The sequence below is a fragment of the Mustela putorius genome, unplaced genomic scaffold, assembly GCF_011764305.1.
Source record: "Mustela putorius furo isolate JIRA1106 unplaced genomic scaffold, ASM1176430v1.1 tig00000460_pilon_pilon_pilon, whole genome shotgun sequence".
Classification (NCBI taxonomy): domain Eukaryota; kingdom Metazoa; phylum Chordata; class Mammalia; order Carnivora; family Mustelidae; genus Mustela; species Mustela putorius.
In genome coordinates, this window is record NW_025421389.1 from 20,734,770 (window position 1) to 20,754,541 (window position 19,772).

Genomic DNA, 19,772 nt, shown 5'->3' on the forward strand with positions numbered 1-19,772 from the left:
CTCCGCAGTGGTGATCCTGGGGTCCTCTGGGTCATAGATGTGTGACCTAATTGTGTCCCTGACACTCCTGTGACCGCGGCCCCCGCTGCCACCCCACCACATCACTCTGAGGAAAGGGCCTGTGCTGGTGGCCCCTGCGGAGACTAAAAGAGGAGAACAAGGACAAGGTAGAGGGCAGGGGTTGGCCTCTGTGAGCTGAGCGCAGAAGCAGGGAGCTTCAGTGCACAGACCTGGCATCCAGCCCCTCGGGCCACCACACCCCACATGTGGACTTTGGCTGCCCCTGATAAGTGGGTGAGTCAGGCTGCGCCTCAGCGCAGAAGAGGTACCAGAGCTACTCCTGGGCCACGGTCACAGCCACCATGCAGGGGAGGACCCAGGAGCTGTGTCTGCTGCTTCTGTTGGGGTTGGGGTCCCAGGGCACCCTGCCCCCACCCTGTGACAGGTAGGAGTGGGGAAGGCGGCTGGAGCTGGGGCAGGAAGGCCAGGTTCCGGAGGTTGGGTCAGATCTCAGGTGCTGGGGTGTCATCCCTGGGGAGGGAAGTGGAGGGAAGAAATTAGCTTTCGGGGTGGGGGGGCGGGCAGGCTCTGTGCCAGACACCGCTGGATCTCCAGTGCTGGAGAAGGGGGACTGCCTCCTGAAGCAGCCCTCAGGCTCTCTGCTCACCAGGGCTTTCCTCAGGTGGTTCTGGGAAACTTTCTGCCAGTTCTCTGGTTTTCCAGTTTCCCCAGCCAGGAGGTGAGAAGCAGTGTCCGGGCCCGAAAGCCCTCCTTAGTTTAACCTCTGACCTCAGTGACCAAGAGCCAAGTCAGACCTCTTTCCAGAGCCATCATTCCCATCCCCAAATAAGACAGATGCATGAGCCTGTCCTGCTTCCCAGGCTCACAGGACGTCATCCATTTCTCATCTAAATGGGTTTCTACAGCGCTCGCTGTGTCTCTTGGCCTGCAGCAACAAGCAAGAGAAACAAGGTCCCTGTCTTTGGGGACCTTATGTGATTAGCAAGGACAGTACTGACGGAAGCACAGCCAGAAGTCAGAAGCAGTGGGGGAGCCGCTTGGGGTGAGCAGAGGGGGTGTCCGAGGGGATGGAGAGGGACAGTGTCTGAGGAGAAGATGTTTGAGCAGAACCGTGGAAGGAACCATCATCTCTGTGTGGATCTGGAAGACTGTCCAGCAAGGAGTCAGGGAAATGGCTGTGCAAAGGCTCTGAGGTCATGATTCAAGGAAGAAGGCCTCTGTGGCTGGGACAGAGGTAGGAACAGGCCACAGGAGAGAGGAGGCAGGGCTCGGGTGCCAGTGGTAGGACCAGACAGGTAACAAGTCATTCAGGATGGGGTATATTTTGCAAAGGGAGTTGATAGGACTCGCTGATGAAGGAGTATAAAGGGAAAGGGATTACTCGGGATGATTCATAGATTTTTTTTTTTTTAAGATTTTATTTATTTATTTGACAGGCAGAGAGGAAGGGAAGCAGGCTCCCTGGTGAGCAGAGAGCCCGATGCGGGACTCAGTCCCAGAACCCTGAGATCATGACCTGAGCTGAAGGTAGCGGCTTAACCCGCTGAGCCACCCAGGCGCCCTGATTCATAGATTTTATTCTGAGAAATTGTAATAAGGATTTCAGAGAGGCTGTGTGATCAAGAGTTTTGTCAAGCATGAGGTCAGTTGCCGACAGTAAGGAAAGGCAGCTGTGTCAGAGGTAAGACCACCTGTGGGGCTGGTGATTTGCTACTCACCAAATAGTTATTCCAGTGAAGGGTTACAGATTAAAATCAGGAAAGGTAGAATGTACATAGGGCAGAGTCCAAGAGAGAAGAAACAAAAACTCTAGCTGTCCTCTTCCAGTGGATTTGCATGAATAGCACCTAACTTTCCCAGCAACCCGTGTGACATCATGCACAAGGGGTCACCCAGGCCTCACGTTCAGGGTTGTCACCTGGGGCCTGTGACTGGGGCGGGGAGTATCTGCACGTCCGATCTTACTAAGTCTCCAGGTTTCTAAGTCTGAGTGATACTGGGTAGCCCTCGGTCCTTCTGTGAGTCGGCACATTACTGAACCTGACGGGTTTGGGGGAACCTCCCAGTCTGTAGCCAGTTGGCCCAAAGTGGGTGTAGCTTGGGGCCCCCCAAACCGGCCCCTGCTAGCTGGACCGAGGGCCATCTTGCGGGGGACTGGGCCGTGGCCTGAGCTCATCGGTTAGTACCGAGTTTGGATTGTAGTACTGCGGCAGATGTCAGAAAATGTGTGATTTGCTGGGAAGACCTTGCCTGGTTGGGACATGTGGCTCGGGGAAAGCGAGATGGAAGGACGGATGAGCACCCTTTGGTGCCTGCTTGGCTGCAGGGTCACCCTTGTTTTGGAGTGGCAGCTGTGTTGTGGTCGGTTCCTGGAGGTGAAAGTTATCGATGGAATTTGGAGATGATGGGTCCATTTCCCAGAGTGTTGGCTCCCTGGATGCCTAAGAAAATGCAGAATAATAAGAAAAAAATCTAAAAATGCAACCCCTGGGTTATTATTATCCTATAATAGCAAACATGGAAGTGAGAGATGGGCCATGCCTACGTTTTAGCCAGTCCAAACCTCAGCCTCTCTTCTCGGGGCCCCTGCCTAAGGAACCCATTTCAAGCTGGCCTGAGGTATGTCCATTAACCTTAGAGCCATTTCCAAAAGAAATAAAAAATTATTCTAAAACAACAAATAATGAAGCAGGCTAGACCAATTTCCAAGAGAATAGGATAGGCGGAGAGAGCCAATGGACTCATCCCAGCAGGGTAGAATCTTTAAACCCTATTGAGAAATAGGGTCAAAATATGTGAATGCAGCCCTTCTTAGAAATTGAATGGACCACTGGGAGCTCCTGTAGGCCCCCCCAAATGCAAGGGACCAAAATCTGTTTTATTCACCCTACTTTGGAGGAATTAGGGAAAAACTTTGCAAGGCAAAGATGGTAGTGAGAAACCTGACCTCCCATGACTTGAGGCAGAGGTCCCACAATTTAATCAAGATAAAGATTGGCAGGGCACGGGCACCTGGGTGGCTCATGGGTTAAGCCGCTGCCTTCGGCTCAGGTTATGATCTCAGGGCCCTGGGATGGAGTCCCACATCGGGCTCTCTGCTCAGCAGGGAGCCTGCTTCCTCCTCTCTCTCTCTGCCTGCCTCTCTACCTACTTGTGATCTCCGTCTGTCAAATAAATAAATAGAATCTTTAAAAAAAGGGGGGGGGGATTGGTGAAAAGCTTAGAGTCCCTTAGCTCCGTCCCTGCCAGGGGCTCAAAACGTTACGATATGAGTGGCAAAATGGTCAGAGGATGGAGAAGATTCTTGACTCCGTGCTGTGGGGTCCCGTGCACCGTGGTAGCGGATGTGTGTGGTTAAAGCCCTGAAACGGGTAACCGTTGGGTTGGGAGGACAGAGAGTGCAAGAGCTGGTGGGTTTTAGGTGCATGTTTGGATGGAGTTTGGAATATTTAGACTTGATATCAAGGGGTTTCTCCTTCTCCTGAATGCCTCTCAGACGTGGCTGTCATATCTGGCCAGGGAACACTTACCCTTCCTAGTGTTGTAAAACCCAAACCTGTCTGCAAAGCCATGGTTAGGAATGCCAGGGTCAAAGGGGCTGAGATGAAAGCTGCTTTGGTGTTTGAACACTTTTCTTGTGAAGTGATTGCTTTTACTTTGCCTGAGTGTGTTACAGGGGTGGTTGTATCCAAGCGAGGAGTGTTTCCAGTCTCTAGTGATATACCTCAAAAGGCCTGTGAATTTGCCCATCATACCCTCGCTTCTTGTGTTAATTGGACTTTCCAAATGGGCACCAGTAAAATTGCTTGAGGTCACACAGATCACACCCTTCCGTGGAGCGTAGAGGGCGGCTTACAGCAGAGGCCTCGGGGCCCCTCCCAGCACTCCTGCCAGACTTTGGACTAGAAAAATGTCCATTTGAGAGGCAATTACTAACTTTTTATCAGACATTGAGACTGCCCCTCTCTGAAGGACATAAGAATATCTCTCTTTTTTTTTTAAGTTTTTATTTATTTATTGGCACGAGCCCCTGGGGTGGGTGGTGCACAGGGAAAAGGAGAAGCGGGCTCCGTGCTGAGCAGGGAGTCGGACTCTGGGCTCAGTCCCAGGACCCTGAGATCAGTTTAACCGACTGAGCCACCCAGGTGCCCCAAGACCTAAGATAATCTTAAAACCTGAAGCACCTGTATCTTGGGTGATGTTGGAGAAATGAGCTAAGAGGGAGGGCAGGGCCCGGAAGAGTTCCGTAATGCAATGGAAAGGGTTTATCCAGTAGCATGTTGCTGGGAGAATGTAGAGTTAATTCCATGACCTGGATGTGAGAGCAGGAGGCTCTGTTCCCTAGAAAAGGTGCTTGGTTCATGGATAGCCGTTCCAAGGTGAACAGATAGCACTGGAGGGTTGCCTCTATGGCCGGGAGTGAGAATACCAGGGCACCAGGGGTGGCTCAGTCAGTTAAGCATCTGACTCTTGATTTCAGCCCAGGTCATGATCTCAGGGTTGTGAGATGGAGCTCACGTCAGACTGAGCATGGAGTCTGCAGGTTCCTCTGTTCCTCCCTCCACTCCTCCCTCTGCTCATGCTCTCTCGCTCTCAAATAAATAAATAAAATCTAAAACACCAAAAAACAAATCAGCTCAGTGGGCTGAACTGCATAGTATTTGCCACTGTGTTTGGGTTTAATCTACTCTTAGTGGCCACCATCCTGGCCATACTGTTAGGCAGAAGGGCGATGGGAAAGTGGTCTATAGAAACATCGCCCATGTGTGATACAGTCCTGTGGAAGTCACTGGGAATCGGAGAAGTTCATTAAAGGAGAAGACTTTTTCATTTTTTGTTTGTTTTTAAAGATTTTATTTATTTATTTGACAGGGAGAGAGAGCACAAGTAGAGTGGCAGGTAAAGGGGGAAGCAGGCTCCCCACTGAGCAGGGAGCCCAGGATCCTGGGATCATGACCCAAGCCGAAGGCCGCTCTCAACTGAGCCATGCAGGCACCCCAGGTAGAACACGTTTGATACCCATCAGAGGAACTCCTGTCCTTGATTGAAAAGTGATTAGAGCCAGCAAGTGGGTATCCCAGTGTGTTCATGCGAGGCGGCCACATGGGGTCATGAACCGATGGGATGTTGGGAGGTCGCAGCTGTGCAGAGGTGGGCCAGATCTAGATGCACCAGCTGAGGCACAAAATGCCAGTAAGAGCTGTTGTGTCAACAAAAGAGATGGGCTACAGGGCAGGTTGCCTGGGGGAGAGGACACGCGTGGAGTTGGCCGGTGAGACCCCGGCGGGAGCAAGTAGTCTGACCTCGGTGTCGCCATGAATGCTCAGTATACTGTCAGAAGACCAGACCAGGAGATGTTGCACCTGTCTGGACCCCTGGGCTGTATCTTGTCACACCAGGGAGCACACTCCCCCTCCGAGCCGTAGTTCAGAGGGAGCTGGAACTGGACCGTAACAACAGTGGCTGCCTGAAAGGGCAGGTGCGAACATGAAGGGCCGGCTGACACAGCTTCCCAAGTGTGTGCTCACACTCAGGTGTGAGGGGCTCCAGGCATAGATGGCTCCGCCTCTATGGGGGCGGGGCGATCGAGGCAGGGGAGGGGATGGAGGGGAGGTTGGTAGGACCTGTGGCTCTTCCCATGTGGGAGGAAGACCACGGTAGACCGCACTGTTTTCTTTCTCCCCCTGCACTGTTTTCTTTCTCCCCCAAATTGCTTCAGCCTTCTTTTCTCTACCCGATGCAGAGATGCTGGGCCCGAGGCAGCAGCCACACGTGGCCGAAGCAGGGATGGTTCCTAGGTAAGAAAGCGGAGCTCTACCCTTAACCTGTTAGGTCTAAAGCCCTAGGAGCCAGATGCGGCGCATCGTGCCCTTGCTCCATCTGGCCAGATGCAGGGGGTCACTGAAAAGGGCTGTCTTCAGGCCTCAGGCAGGCCCAGGGGTAGGACGGCCCGCTCAAAGTGAACCCACGTGGCCCCAGTCCCCGTGAGCTGGAGGGGACCGCGGGGAGGCACTCGCTAGACTAGCGTCGCTGCTGCAGTCTGGCCCAAGCTGGAACAGCTCGGATAAAAATGGGGAGAAGGAGAAACAGCAGCTGAAGGTAAAGTACTGAACGCACGGCTGACGGTCATGTGGCGCTCTGAAGGAGGCCCAGAGCTGGAAGGGAGGCCGCCTCTCCGTTTTGTGTACCCGAAGGGGTGACTGTGTGTGTTGCCGAGACCTCTCCGGCTCTGGAGCCTGACAAGCAGATGGAAGCCAACAAGCCTGAGTGGCCTCGACTGGAGAGGTTCTGGCCAGATGAGGCTGGACTGGACTCATCGGGACTGTGTGAGACTCTAGGAATTCTGACTCTCCTGTTCCACCTTATGTCTGCCGTAGTGTGAGATGGGGATACACCGCATTGTCGGTTAGAGAATGATTTTTTAAAAGATTTTATTTATCTGTCAGAGTGCGCACGCGCAAAAGCGGGGCGGGGAGGACAGCCAGAGGGAGAAGCAGGCTCCCCGCTGAGCAAGGAGTCCACGCAGGCTCGATCCCAGGACCCGGACGCCATGACCTGAGTCAAAATCCAGAGTCAGACACTCAACAGACTGAGCCACTGAGGTGCCCCCGGTTTGTGTCTCTCTGAGAGGCTTACAGAGCTGCCTAGCGCAGAAGTTAGCTAAACCCAGCCCTTCCTCGGGCCAGTCATTTCCTGTTGGTCTGACATTCTGAGGAGGTTTTCGCTCTGTCTCCGAACCTATGCAGGCATCAGTTTCCGTTCACCACATGCCTTCTTTACACAGGCTGGTGGAATCATACCTGTAACAGCAGGGTTAGACCGTATGGTGGTGCGGTCATAGTGCAGTGGGGTCCATTACAGAACGGACTGGAAGAGTTCCAGAGCTTCCTCTGCGCCTTCTTCGGGGATTTGGTCTTTGCCCTTAGACCAAATATTGTTAGAGACGGGCATCAGTACAGGTGGCTATGACTTTATTACTTATTACAACCACCTCCTCCCTAGCAGAGGACTCGGTGGTCTTCAGAATAGTTCTGGTGCCTGCGAATTGTACAACAGGGCATATCTTCTTCTGATCTGTTCCCGGAGCAAGGGAAGTCGTAGCACATTAGGCTCAAGTACACGTGTCCACAGAACACGGTGGGCAGGTCTAGAAGATTCCCACAGGCTTGGCTCTTGAGTCTCAGTCGCTAGTGTGGCCTTCCATACTAGCGACTGTGGCTACTTCAGCTTCAGTCCGTATTAGAATAGTCAGGAGGCTCTGTTGGCTGATGGTGCAGGCCCCTCCCAGTGCTGGACCCTGGCATTGCTCAGCCTTACCTGTTGCCTTGGTCTGACCCGTTTCACTAAAGCCTCGTCATCCATCAGCCTGACTCCCAGCCTTTGCCTCTTCTTGGAAGAAAACTCCTTCTAGTCTGCTGATTCTAGCTAGTCTTTTTTTTCTCTGAATGCCTCTCCTCATTAAAATCAAATTTGGTTTGTTCCACAATGGGGGACCCATCTCCCGCAAAGTCCCCCCCCTTTGTTTGAGGGAGAATGCGAGCACATGGGAGAGAGGCAGAGGCAGAGGGAGACAGACTTTTAAGCAGGCTCCATGCTCAGTGCTGAGCCCAACATGGGGCTCGATCCCACGACCCTGAGATCGTGACTTGAGCTGAAACCGAGTCGGATACTTACCTGCCTGTGCCACCACGCAGCCCTTGTGTGGCTCATGGTCCAGTGCTGTTTAATCTACCATGTATGTTGTTGCCATTAGGTGCTAAAAGCCCGAGTGCCTCTGGGAGACAGGTTTGATATCCAGAAATGGCGGGTGCCCCCTACTAGGCTGAGATAAATGGTAGTCATGCCTGGATCCCGTTTACTGTGAGAACGCCATGAGGCCTCCCACGGCCTTCCTCATCTTATGGTGGGGTTATTCCCCACGGGGATCTGAACGGACTATATGTTGCCTACTGCTTTCATCCCACGAGAACCCCATTGCTTCTGTGCTGTGGACTAGCCTTCTGTTCTCAGCACTGCACATGCTGCTCTGTTCTGTCCACTAAAATCAGGGGATGTTGTTGTTTTTTGTTTTTGTTTTTAAGATTTTATTTATTTATTTGACAGAGAGAAATCACAAGTAGATGGAGAGGCAGGCAGAGAGAGAGAGAGAGAGGGAAGCAGGCTCCCCGCTGAGCAGAGAGCCCGATGCGGGACTCGATCCCAGGACCCTGAGATCATGACCTGAGCCGAAGGCCTAACCCACTGAGCCACCCAGGCGCCCAGGGGATGTTGTTTTTAAACCAGGCTCCACATCCCCAGTGTGGAGCCCAACTTGGGGCTTGAACTCACGACCCTGAGATCAAGACCTGAGCTGAGATCAAGAGTGAGACGCTTGGGGCGCCTGGGTGGCTCGGTCGTGCGGTCATGACATCGAGCCCCGCCTCAGGCTCCGCACTCAGCATGGAGTCTGCTTGAGATCCTCTCTCTCTCCCTCTGCCCCACCTCCCTGTGCTTGCACTCATGCTCTCTCTCCAAAAAAAAAAAAAAAAAAAGTCAGGTGCTCACCTGGCCGAGCCCTCCAGGCACCCCAAAATCAGGGGCCTTTCTAAGTATTTGATTTTCAAGGTTTATAGTTCCAGGGCAATGAATCTGCCAAGAGTTGTAGACCACCCAGTCCAAAGAGCCAGTGGGGAGTAGTTCCGGGAAATTCCTTCCCAAATGACATCTAAAAACTGGAAGTCGAAAGACACCGGCCCATCACTAGGGTTGGCTGCAGGCATCAGCCGGTAGCCCAGCTCAGCGTCCTGTCCCGAGACCACAGCATCTCCCAGAGCCGCTCCAGCTCTGTCTGTGATGAAGGAGCAGGAGGCTGGCTGAGGATGGAGAAGGGGCTGATGCCTTGCACCCCCTCTTCACCCTTCTCCACCGCGAAAACTGGTTCAACAGATTGCCTTGGCTTACTACTTTGTTGTCATCTATAACGGGCCCTCTCATCATTCTGTTATTAATTCTAACTTTTGGTCCTTGTGTCTTAAACAGGTTAGTACAGTTCATTAAAGATCACCTGTCTGTTGTTCAGACTATGGTACTGACACAGTGATACCAACTCCTCAAGCAAACAGAGCCCCGGACTAGCTCAATGCAAGGGCAGGACATGCAAGAACAAGAGGAATGGATATAAGATTCTATCCATGATCAAGAAAAAGGGGGGAATGAAAGACCCCCCCCCCCCAGTCTTTAAAAAATTAACTGCTCTTTTGTTGTGTAAGAGTACCCCTCCTCCCCTTGCAGTGAAAAGACCCTTCCCCCAGGGTTGAATTCAATGTAACTGCTCTTTTGCCTTTCTGTAACAGCTTGGCTTTTAGGGCATGACACTTGACTCCTGTTTGAACAAGATACCCTCTCCTAATAGCAGGGGCATGGTCATGTAGGCAGGGGGCCACATAGTCACGTAGACAGGATGTCTTTTTGCTGAGTAGTAAGGTCTAACTTCCCCTCTTTGTTTCCCCCTTCCCGCCGCTCTCTTCGCGCGCGTGGGTCCCTGGAGCCAAACCGCAAACTCCAAGTATGCCTTTTTCAAAAGTTCAAACTGTCCACCAATCAGTTGCGCCCCACCCAAAACTTGTTTGTACCTGTCTATAAAAACCCGGCACCACCCCAGCCGGGTGTGCTCAGCTAGCAGGAGCTGCTGACCACCCGCAGGCGCGCGCTGACCACCCGCAGGCGCCTGCGTAACAATAAAGAACCTCTTGCTGATTGCATCCAGTGGCAGTGTTGGATTCTTGGGTAAGGGGATCCGCGGGTCTTTCATCTGCAGGCTTCCACTCCGCGCTGGCAGGTTCCGGAGGCAGGCTGGGAGCGGCAGGCACAGGGCCCCACCGTTTCAGGCAACCGGTACAACTGTGCCAAGGCCCGAGGACGGCAGTAACCTCTCGCTCTGTCCGGGCGCTCGTGGTGCACCAGATCTCCCATTTTCCTTAAATACTCTCCTATTCCTCTCTCTGCCCTCAGCTGCCATTTCTGTCTCCATGTAGCACTGCTCTTCACTCCCCACCCCCACTGTGGGAGGGACGTCAGGTTCGGGCACTGTTATCATCCAGGTCGCTGCCAGCATGTCCAGTTCTGCGAGGGCCGTAGAGGATAGGATTACACGGCTCGGAATGAGGGGGGTATTCCTGCCACTGGGCAGCATAGCCGCACTTACTGGAAGCCCCCACTTAGCCATGTGGGCCGTGGGCACACCCTGCCCCATCAGGCCCTTGGCGACTGTGGCATCAGGATTGGAAAAGAGAGCTACAGTCTCTCACTAAAGGAGCATTCATGCTTCTGACGCCACAGCGGCAGGTCCAGTCCTCGTAGGACGATGTGGGAAAAAATTGAGCCTCTCCTCATGTCCCCCAGAAAAGCAGATGAATCTAGCCAGCAGGTATTTATATATAAATACCCACCCCGTATTGAGTGTGTGCACACACTTGTGACACTGTGTAAGCATGCCCCTCATGCTTTTCTCTCTGCCCGTTTTACACCACAGAAGTGTCAGGTGCTTGTTGCGGGTCTGTATCGAGCCAGCGCTCAGAGGGTGACACAGAGCACGTTGTGTCCATTTGACACGTCTCTTGGCCCATTTTGGGAACCACGGGCTGACCCAGTTGGCACAGGTTCTTCTGTTCCAATATAGTATTTTAAGCGTATTCGTCTACAGTCAGGAATGCAAAGCTGCCTTATGGACCCCTTGAGTTTCCGGAGTGACTTCCTGAGGTTCGTGCCCCATGCGAGCACCCCCTTTCCTAGCCCAGATTTTCCCTGCCCCTGAGTCCATAAACACCCCAACTTGGGCACCTGGGTGTCTCAGTCAGTTAAGTGTCCAACTCTTGATTTCAGCTCCGGTCATGATCTCAGGGTTGTGAGTTCAAGCCCCATGTTGGGCTCTGTGCTGGGCACAGAGCCTACTTAAAACCAGTGTGGGAGCTTCTCACATTCAGTGTCCATCACTGCAAGGGAAAGAGCACGCAGTTTAGCCCACTGAGCTGGTCTTTTCTTCTATTGTTCAAAGATTCCCGTTGAGGTACAGTCTGTGTGCCTTGGCACTGCTGTCGGTGGCCAAGCAGCTCTGTCATTCGTGGAGAGCCGCCGTAGGGCTCTCTTGTGGCTCCAGGGGTGCTTCCCTCCGCCCTGTGGGAAGAGACCCCCTGCCCGTGTGATCCTGTAGCTGTTCCCGGGTAAACCCTTTCTGTGTATGAAGGAACTCTTCGGGGGGCACCGCCTTCTTCATCAGGGACAGCACCCAGGACCCGGTAGGGACTCTGGTTGCAGGAATATTTGCTGTGCTCCAGGCACAGAGGTGTTTCCTATAAACACCCAGTAGCAAGCTAGTCACTGCCTTCTGAATGATGTGCATCACGCAGGGCGCAGGGCGCGGCATCTGTGGATTTCCCGCCGGAGGTCTCAGCAGCTGCCACTGGGTGTAACCTGTAACCTACAGGCTTTTGCCTTAAGCCCTAGGGTCAGTTTCCCCCAAGGCCGCTGTGCAGAGTTGGTCCCACCCCTTCTGGCGTGTCTCTGATTCAAGTGGTCCTTTCCTTTTGTTCACTGGGTATCCACTGTGCCAAATTACCAACCAGGGTGGCCTTGGGCCCTTGTTTAGGTTGTCTACTGCAGAGGGCCCTCCTCATTCTCTCAGTGGGGTGTGTCCCCACCCTCCACACGCTCCTGCCACGCATGGGCGTGCACACATTCCCTGGACACACTCACATGTAGCCCCAGGCCAGGGAATGTGCCCAGACTTGAGCCTTTCTTCCCCCCTAATGATGGTGACCTGACCTGCCCGCCTCCCAACACTGTCCACAGCCAGATTTACTGCCATGGGGAGCTCTTGCACCAAGTGCAGATGGCCAGACTCTACCGGGATGACAAGCAGTTTGTGGACATGCCACTGTCCTCAGCTCCAGGTAAGGCACTAGGGGACCCCACCCCCTGAAGCTTTTGCACCAAAGATGACAGCAAGACAAGGCAGAGAAGAGCTTCTATCAGGGCGGGGCTCCTCGGGTCCACCTAACCCCTTCTTGCCGGTGGACCCCAGACCAGGTTCTGCAGGACTTCTGTGAGCTGGCGGCCGCCCACAAGCACCACATTCCCCCACAGCAGCTGCAGGCATTCATCCAAAAGCACTTCCAGGCCGCGGGGCAGGAGCTGCTGTCCTGGACTCCTGAGGACTGGAAGGACAGGTACTACCTGGACGGGAAACAGGAGGCGGCCTTCGGGCAGGCCTGCCTCCCTGAACCCCGCGGGGTCCATGTTCTTCCAGCCCCCGGTTGCTGCAGAAGATCTCGGACCCCAAGCTGAGAGCCTGGGCAGGGCAGCTCCACCAGCTCTGGAAGAAACTGGGAAAGAAGGTATCCACGTCCTGGATCTCAGCCACGGGGATAGAGCTGGGAGAAGGGGCCCTTAGATCGCAGACTGGGATGCATTTCCTGAGAAGACAGACCCCCACCCACTGGGTCCATGAATGCTGCTCTCTAGAAAGAATTTCTGGAGGGAGAGAAGGGAACATCTACTTCTACCTTCTTACCTCCCCCTTGAAGCCCTCACCATCCTACCCACCCCCCCACCCCTCACCCCCCTGCCACCCCAACTGCTGCTGATGCAAAACTAACCTCACCTGCCACCTCCAGGCCACCCACCTAGGCTCTCTCTTCCAGAGCTAGTCAGGTCAGGATTCTGCTCAGGAAGAGTTGCCACTGCTGCTAGTGGGCTGTGGTCAGTACAATCTGTTAGACACTTTCTCTCCTCTGAGGCTCAGAGAGGGCAGTGCTTTGCTCAAGGCTGCACAGCACCTGTCCTCCCAGAGGGTGGGAGCCCTGGGCCTCTGGGGCTGGCGTGCAGCGGGGGATGGGGGAAGGGGAGTGGAGGAAACAGTCCCCCTACCTGGTCCTAATACTGGCCGCTGCTTGCTGAGCCCCTGCCAAGGCCGGGCTGAGTTAGCAGGGACTCCAGAGGCCGGCATGTGAAGGCCAAGCAGACCTGGCTCCCAGCGGCTCTGGCCTTGACCAAGGCCACATGGCTGACCAGCAGCAGAGCCCGAACTCATGCACCTGCTGCCAGGGCATCCACACCGAGGGGCCTGTGGGCTCCCTGTGCCCTCTCTCCTGACTGCAGGTGAAGCCAGAGGTCCTCAGCCACCCAGAGCAGTTCTCTCTCATCTACTCGGCCCACCCCTTCATCGTGCCTGGTGGGCGCTTCGTCGAATTCTACTACTGGTGAGCGGCCAGGGCTACAGGGCAGGAGTCGGGGAGCCCGGGGCCGGCGGGCTGTCCTGAGCTGAGGGGGCCACCCTGACTGGCCCAGTGTGCAGGGCAGGAGAAGGGGTGGTGTAGGGGGTTGGTGCTCAAGCTGTCCCTTTCCCCAGGGACTCCTACTGGGTGATGGAGGGGCTGCTCCTGTCTGAGATGCCCCAGACGGTGAAGGGCATGCTGCAGAACTTCCTGGACCTGGTGCGGCTGTAAGCGGGGCGGCCCCTCCAGGCTGGGATGGGGAAGTACGGGCCTGGGGCTTGGCGCTGGACTGGCCTTGGCCTTGGCCACTGGGCAGATGCACTTCAGCAGGTGTCCTTCTTGGCAGCTATGGACATGTCCCCAACGGGGCCCGCGTGTACTACCTGCAGCGGAGCCAGCCTCCCCTCCTGACTCTCATGATGGACCGCTACGTGACCCACACCAACGACACCGCCTTCCTCAGGTGGGTCCCCAGTCCCCCTGCTGCCCCGCAGACCCTCCTACCTGGGCCCTCCTGGGGCGGGACTGAGGGGTGTGCCTGGCTCCACCCCAGGGACAACATAGAGACCCTAGCCTTGGAACTGGACTTCTGGATGGAGAACAGGACCATCTCTGTGAGCTCGGGGGGCCAGAGCTACGTCCTGAACCACTATGCTGTGCCTTACGGGGGCCCCAGGTAAGGAGCCGCTGCCAGCCTCTCGGTCTCTAGCTCCTCACTCTGGTCTGAGGGCCATGACAGCCCCGCAGCTTGGATGCTGAGACTGAAATCCCTGAGCAATCCAGGGCCCCCCAAGGGGAATTGAGGGGCAGCTGAAGCAGCATGGCTCAGCCTCCAGCTTGGCCTTGGAGCCTCCCAGTGCCAGGATGCCCACTTTCCTCTTCCAGGCCAGAGGCCTACAGCAAGGATTTTGAGCTGGCCGACACGTTGCCAGAAGGTAAGCCGCGACAAGCGCAGGAACCGGGGTGGGGCAGGGAGTCTGGTGTTGGGTTTCAGGTCTTGGTCTCTCATTCCCTGCCACATCATCCTCACAGAGGACCGGGTGGCTCTGTGGGCTGAGCTCAAGGCCGGGGCTGAGTCTGGCTGGGACTTCTCTTCACGGTGGCTCGTCGGAGGCCCAAACTCTACATCGCTCAGCAGCATCCGGACCAGCAAATTCGTGCCTGTTGACCTCAATGCCTTCCTGTGCCAGGCAGAGGCGCTAATGAGCAACTTCTACAGCAGGCTGGGTGAGCAGCCCCGTTGGGGGGGGTGGGGGTGGAGCTCACCCAGCTGGGGTCCTACCTCAGCCTTGGCTGTGGAGCTGGAAGTAGGACCCTGACTGAAGGGCCTCCTGGCTGGCTCCGGACCTCACCTTTAGGGCAAGAGTACAAATGGGACCCCTTCTCCACACCCCCTCCCTTTCTTACTGGGAGGGACTACGAGGGTCTGTGAGAGGACACCTGAGTCCACGCTTTCAAACTCCCTCCATTCTCTTTCCCCAAAAAACTGTCCTCGGACCTCTCGGAGCTAGGGAAATGCACATGGCCGGTGCCCTCCTAGGATGGCCCCAGGAGCAGGCAGGTGTGGGTCTAGAAAGTCCTACAGGGCCATAGCTCAGGAAATCTTAGCTCCTAGAGGCCTGAAATGTGGGCTCCAGGTCTGCACGTCCCCTTGGTGTCAGGACTTCTAGCCCTCAGGGAGGACAAAAGGGGGAGGCCAAATTTGGCCTCTTTCTTGAAAGCATGGGACCCAAGGTCAGGGCCTCCCAGTAGCTCAGCCTAAAGAGAGTTTCACCCCAGGGAATGACATCCAAGCCACAAAGTACAGAAATCTGAAGCAACAGCGCTTGGCTGCCATGAGAGCCATCCTGTGGGATGAAGAGAAAGGGGCCTGGTTTGACTATGACCTTGAGAATGGAAAGAAGAACCTAGAGTTTTACCCATCCAACCTCACTCCTCTCTGGTCTGGCTGTTTTTCTGACCCGGACGCCGTGGACAAGGCTCTGAAGTATCTGGAGGTGAGGGGGCAGCAGGGCGGGCGGGTTACTGGGGGCAGCACTGCCTGCTCTCTCCCTGCTTCTGTGCCAGGGACCTCTGGCAAGTGGCAGCCAACCCCCTCCTCCACTCCAGAGTCTGAGCCTGCGGGTCCTGTTGATGCCACCAGGGGGCAGCGCTGAGCAAGAAGAGAAAACCCAGGGAGGGGGACACCTGTCTCGAGGAGGGCCCAGCCTCTTGGCTCCTCATCAAGCCCCCACCCACAGTCCTGAAAATGTCTGAAACCTCCTAGGACAGCCAGATCTTGACCTACCAGTACGGGATCCCGACCTCTCTCCAGAAGACAGGCCAGCAGTGGGACTTCCCCAATGCCTGGGCACCCTTGCAGGACCTGGTCATCAGAGGTAGGGAGTAGGGAGGCAGGGATGGGGCATATCCCAGGACCTTCCCCCCCTTGCATCTGGTCAGCCTGGAGGGTCAGCCTCCTGGTGTGGAGGAGGTGTGAACAAAGCAGGTGGGGTCTTTCTCTGGCTCTTCCGGTTTCTCTGCTCCCCACTCAGCAGACATGTATGTCCACCCCCACCTGTCAGGGAACCAGCCCTCCTTTCTCCCTCCAAACCCAGGCCCTGGGGAAGGAGCACGTTGGCTTTTCACAAGGCTCATGATGGAGGTCTTCAGGCCCAGGCCTCTTTCCCTCCTTGAGGAGAATAAGGCTCAGGCCTCTGCTCCCCCTGAGATGGGGACTCAGGAGATTCAGGGTCCTGCCTGGGCGGGGGGCATCTAGGTCTGGCCAAGTCTCCTTCACCTCGGGCCCAGGAAGTGGCTTTCCAGCTGGCTCAGAATTGGATCCGAACCAACTTTGAGGTCTACTCCCAAAAGTCAGCCATGTTTGAGAAGGTGAGCTGCTCCTGAGGCCAGAGCCTCCTGGGCTCTTCCCCATGGTGGGCTGGAGGGGTGGGGGGGGCGGTGCAGGGATGAGTGCCAGACTTTGCCAAGCGCAGGGACAGTGGTGACGCCCGGTGGCCATTCTTGGGCACTGCAGGGGTCAGAGCTGCAGGCCAGAGCAGCCTCTCCCAAAGGGGCCCTCATCTCTTGCTCCCTGGAGAGCTGAAGTAGGGAGCCTGGGGTAGTACCCCCCCACCCAGAGCCTGTGCTTTTGTTCCCAGTATGACATCAGCAACGGTGGGCAGCCAGGTGGAGGAGGGGAGTATGAAGTTCAGGTGAGTGGGCCCACACCCTACTGGGAACGACAAAGCTGTGTTGTCCCCACACCTGGCCATGACCTTCCCTGCCTGGGCCTGTGTTTCCTCCCATGGATGCGGGTCCACGGGAGGCTGACTGGAGCCCCTCGGCAGTCCTGGGGCTAGGCAGTTCTAGAGCCTTTGGGTGGAGATCTCATAGCCCCTAAAAGGCTGTGGGGCCTTCCCCAGAGATCTTAACCCACTGGTCCTATCTCTCTCCAGGAGGGCTTTGGCTGGACCAATGGAGTGGTCCTGATGCTCCTGGACCGCTACGGTGACCGGCTGACCTCGGGGACCCAGACAGCTTTCCTGGAGCCCCACTGCCTCACAGCTGCCCTCCTGCTCAGCCTCCTGCCCAGCCTCCTGCCATGGTGATGGGCCTCCCTGCTCCGTCTGCCTCATTAAACTTCTGTGTGAGTCCCTACCTTCTCTTGCTGCTTCTTCCCCCACCCCCAGCCAGTCCTTGGAGTGGGGTCAGAGTAGGGACCTAGAAGTCATGGGTTGGGCCCTTGTGCCTCCTGGAACATCAATGAGGAGGAAATCCTGTTTTGTGGGGACACTTGGTCCTCCTCCCCTTGTATCCCACCCCCATCCCCCACACAGCCTGGCTCCCAAACACATAGTCCAAATGGTTTATTATTCTGTTGAGATGCTTACAAATACTGATCATCACCCAGCCCGGGGCCCAGCAGCGATGGCCCAGTGGTGGGCAGGGAGGTGGGCTTAGTGTTAAGGCGTGAAGGGCCAAGGCCAGATAGCTGGTGGCCTGGTCCTCTGCTCTCCATTTCTGTCACCCTTCCGAGGCTGAAGGGAGGGCAGCCAGACCGCAGGGTCCTCTCACTCTGCCGCCTCCTCTCTTGCTCAGGTTCCCCTTGGGGATGTCTGAGCAGCCCTCCAGCCCTATTAGGAACTCAGCCTGTGCAACCCATCTAGCCGCCTCTCCCATCTGCTTCCCTCCTCCTCCAGTCTCTGGATGTCCGAGCTTCGTCCCTTCTGGCTCTAAGCAAGGCACGAGTGGAAGGGAGAGGGCTGAACTAGGGGGCCGGCAGGCTGCGCACCGGGGCCCGGAGCCACAGGCAGGGGACAGCCGGGGCGGGGGTTGGTCCCTCCCCCCGCCCCAGCGTGAGATGCACAAGGTCCTGGGCTGGAGAGATGGCAGTACGTACCCTCAACCATGGGCCCACGGTTGAAGCATGGGCAGAGCCACAGAGCCGGGGCCATGAGTATGTATAGAACCATGGCGACGAAGCAGTCACTATGGAGATCAGGGTTTGGGGTCTGCAAAAAGGGGCTGGGGTTGGAACCTCAAGGATGACACTTAAGGTCTCTGGCCCTTGAACAAATTAATAACAAAAATGCAGGAGAGCAGGGTAGAGCGGGGTTTGAGAAGTACACCGCCTGAGCTGTTACCCCACTCCAGATGTGGCTGTCCTCAGCCCCCAAGGCCCCTGCAAAGGGCAGGGGGGCGCGGAGGCAAGGAGGGATTCTTTGGCAGATTCTGGTACCATAATTTGTCCTTTGCGAAAGAGAACTTAGGTTAGGGGAGCGCAGGTGCCAGGTCAAAGCTAGGCCCACTCTGCCAGCTGCTCAGCCCTGGCAGCCCTGGGGCCGGACCATGAAGGGTTCTTGCCAGTTCTGAGTCCCCAGTAACCTCCCCACTTATCTGCTGGCTGGTTCTTCAGGGGCCCTGAGCGCGGACATTCACAGGACCAGCTCCTTACAGAAAGGTACAAAGTCTTGTACAAGAGCCCTCCCAGGGCCTCTGGGAGCACTGCTGCGTGGCCTAGGGCCCAGAGTGTGACTCTGTTCCCCCCGGGGCAGTGCAGCAGGCCCACGCCGGGACCAGTATGGTCAGTTCATGAACTGTGTGTAGCCCTCGGCTCCGGTGACGATGACATCCATCCAGATGCGCATGGCCTCCGCTGACGGTGCCACCATGTAGTAGAGCCGGTCGTGGGTCTTCACACAGAAGGTGAGGGCCGGGTTCGGGCTCTGCCCAGGGAGAGAGGAAGGTCTAAGACAGGGCTCACCTCTGCCCTTCCATCTGCCCTTTGCCCCCCACCCCCGGCTCCAGGATGCCCTGGAGCTCGAGTCCCCATCAGTCACGGGGGCCCCAGGCCGAAATGTTCCCCTCCTCACACCCGGGCTGTCCTTGGACCTGGGCAGGGCCATACCCTGCCATGTAGGGGCCCTGTTTCTGGGCAGCCCTGGGCACAAAAGTGAGTAGCAACAGAATCAGACACAGAGGGCCCTGCCCGTGAGGACCAGAGCCTCCTCTCGGCGTCAGAGGGGCAGGTGGAGACAGCTGTGAGTGGGATACTGGGCCCAGGAGCCCAGATGAGTAGAGGTCAGAGCTGAGGCGGCACCAGAGGCTTGGGGGAGGCTGATCTGTGTGACGGCAGAGGGCCCAGGCCTCAAATATGTGCCCTGTACTGATCCCTCAGCCCCACCCCATCCCTGAGAACTCCTTCCTCCCCTCCGAGCCATCCTTTGGTCTGCTCACCTCCCCACAGGGGCCCAGCCTGCTGTCCTCTCAGGAGGGGCCAGCAAGCCCCTTGGGCCCCCAGGGGCTCCCTGCAGCCCCTGCTGCTCCTCCCTCGGGCCCAGGGGAGGGGGCTGGAGGGAAGAGTGAAGGGTCAGGGACCAGTAAGGGGCAGGAGGCATTAATGTGCAGTAGTTCTGGTTAGAGGTCAGGGGAGGGGTACCTCAGTCACCACACTGAAGCTGAAAAACCTCTTCTGGGAAGGGGAGAGGGAGAGAGGGAAAGAGAGTTTACACAGAGATCAAGGAAAGGGTCCAGGACTCAAGAAGACGGGCTAGAGGTGGCTGTTCCCAGAAGCCCACGGGACCCCGCCCGCCCCCCCGCCCCCGGTCCCCACGGCCCACCGACCGCCCTCACCTTGGCTGCACTGCGCAGGTGGTCATAGTACACTTCCTCAATGGCCTGGAAGTAGATGACCCCCTTCAGCTTCGTCTCGTGCTTGTCTACAAAGAAAACAGGGCCGGGCTGAGGAGGGCTGAGGAGGCCTGCCGTCCCTCAGGAGAGGCGCCCGCACTGGAAACGGGCAGGTTCCCAGGACTCCAAAACGGAGCCCAGCGTGCAGCCCGAAGTGATGGTCGGCGCCCAGCCTTGCTCGGAATTAGAGAACGCAATTACAGCTGCACACCCATCAGAAGGGCAAAAATAGGTGGAAAAGCGACAGCACGCTTTGGGCAAGGCTGGAGAAACAGCTGGTCTGACTGACGACAGGCGTGCACAGCGTCAGCCCTTCAGGAGGATGGGCCG

The 19,772-nt window shown here is 56.4% G+C and overlaps 2 protein-coding genes across 26 annotated transcripts in view; one reads left to right on the forward strand and one right to left on the reverse strand.

The window, feature by feature from the left end:
- Positions 1-298: 298 nt before the first annotated feature.
- TREH (trehalase) lies at positions 299-18,458 on the forward strand. 4 transcript variants are annotated; one of them, XM_013054945.2, is made up of 17 exons: positions 307-445; positions 5,765-5,819; positions 11,848-11,948; positions 12,080-12,224; positions 12,305-12,392; positions 13,156-13,256; positions 13,406-13,498; positions 13,618-13,734; positions 13,825-13,947; positions 14,157-14,206; positions 14,304-14,498; positions 15,051-15,268; positions 15,538-15,649; positions 16,030-16,142; positions 16,412-16,465; positions 16,709-16,899; positions 18,313-18,458. In XM_013054945.2, the coding sequence occupies exons 2-16, from the start codon at positions 5,767-5,769 to the stop codon at positions 16,859-16,861; spliced, it is 1,716 nt and encodes a 571-aa protein (XP_012910399.1). In that variant the 5' UTR covers positions 307-445; positions 5,765-5,766; the 3' UTR covers positions 16,862-16,899; positions 18,313-18,458. The 4 variants fall into 4 exon arrangements, 3 of the variants coding, with proteins under 3 accessions (XP_004750024.1, XP_012910399.1, XP_044936395.1); XM_045080460.1 differs by having other exon boundaries at positions 12,142-12,224; XM_004749967.3 differs by lacking the exon at positions 5,765-5,819 and having other exon boundaries at positions 299-445.
- The window catches only part of PHLDB1 (pleckstrin homology like domain family B member 1), a 44,815-nt gene continuing 42,147 nt past the window's right edge, over positions 17,105-19,772 (reverse strand). For 20 of the 22 annotated variants that reach the window (XM_013054929.2, XM_013054935.2, XM_013054923.2 and 17 more), the window contains 2 exons: positions 19,386-19,471; positions 17,105-18,478 (listed from right to left, as the gene is read on the reverse strand). In XM_013054929.2, coding sequence (XP_012910383.1) covers positions 18,338-18,478; positions 19,386-19,471 — 227 coding nt within the window. In that variant the 3' untranslated portion in view covers positions 17,105-18,337. Of the gene's footprint in view, positions 18,479-18,551; positions 19,225-19,385; positions 19,472-19,772 lie in introns of those variants that run through there. The other 2 variants (XM_045080454.1, XM_045080456.1) reach the window with 2 other exon arrangements.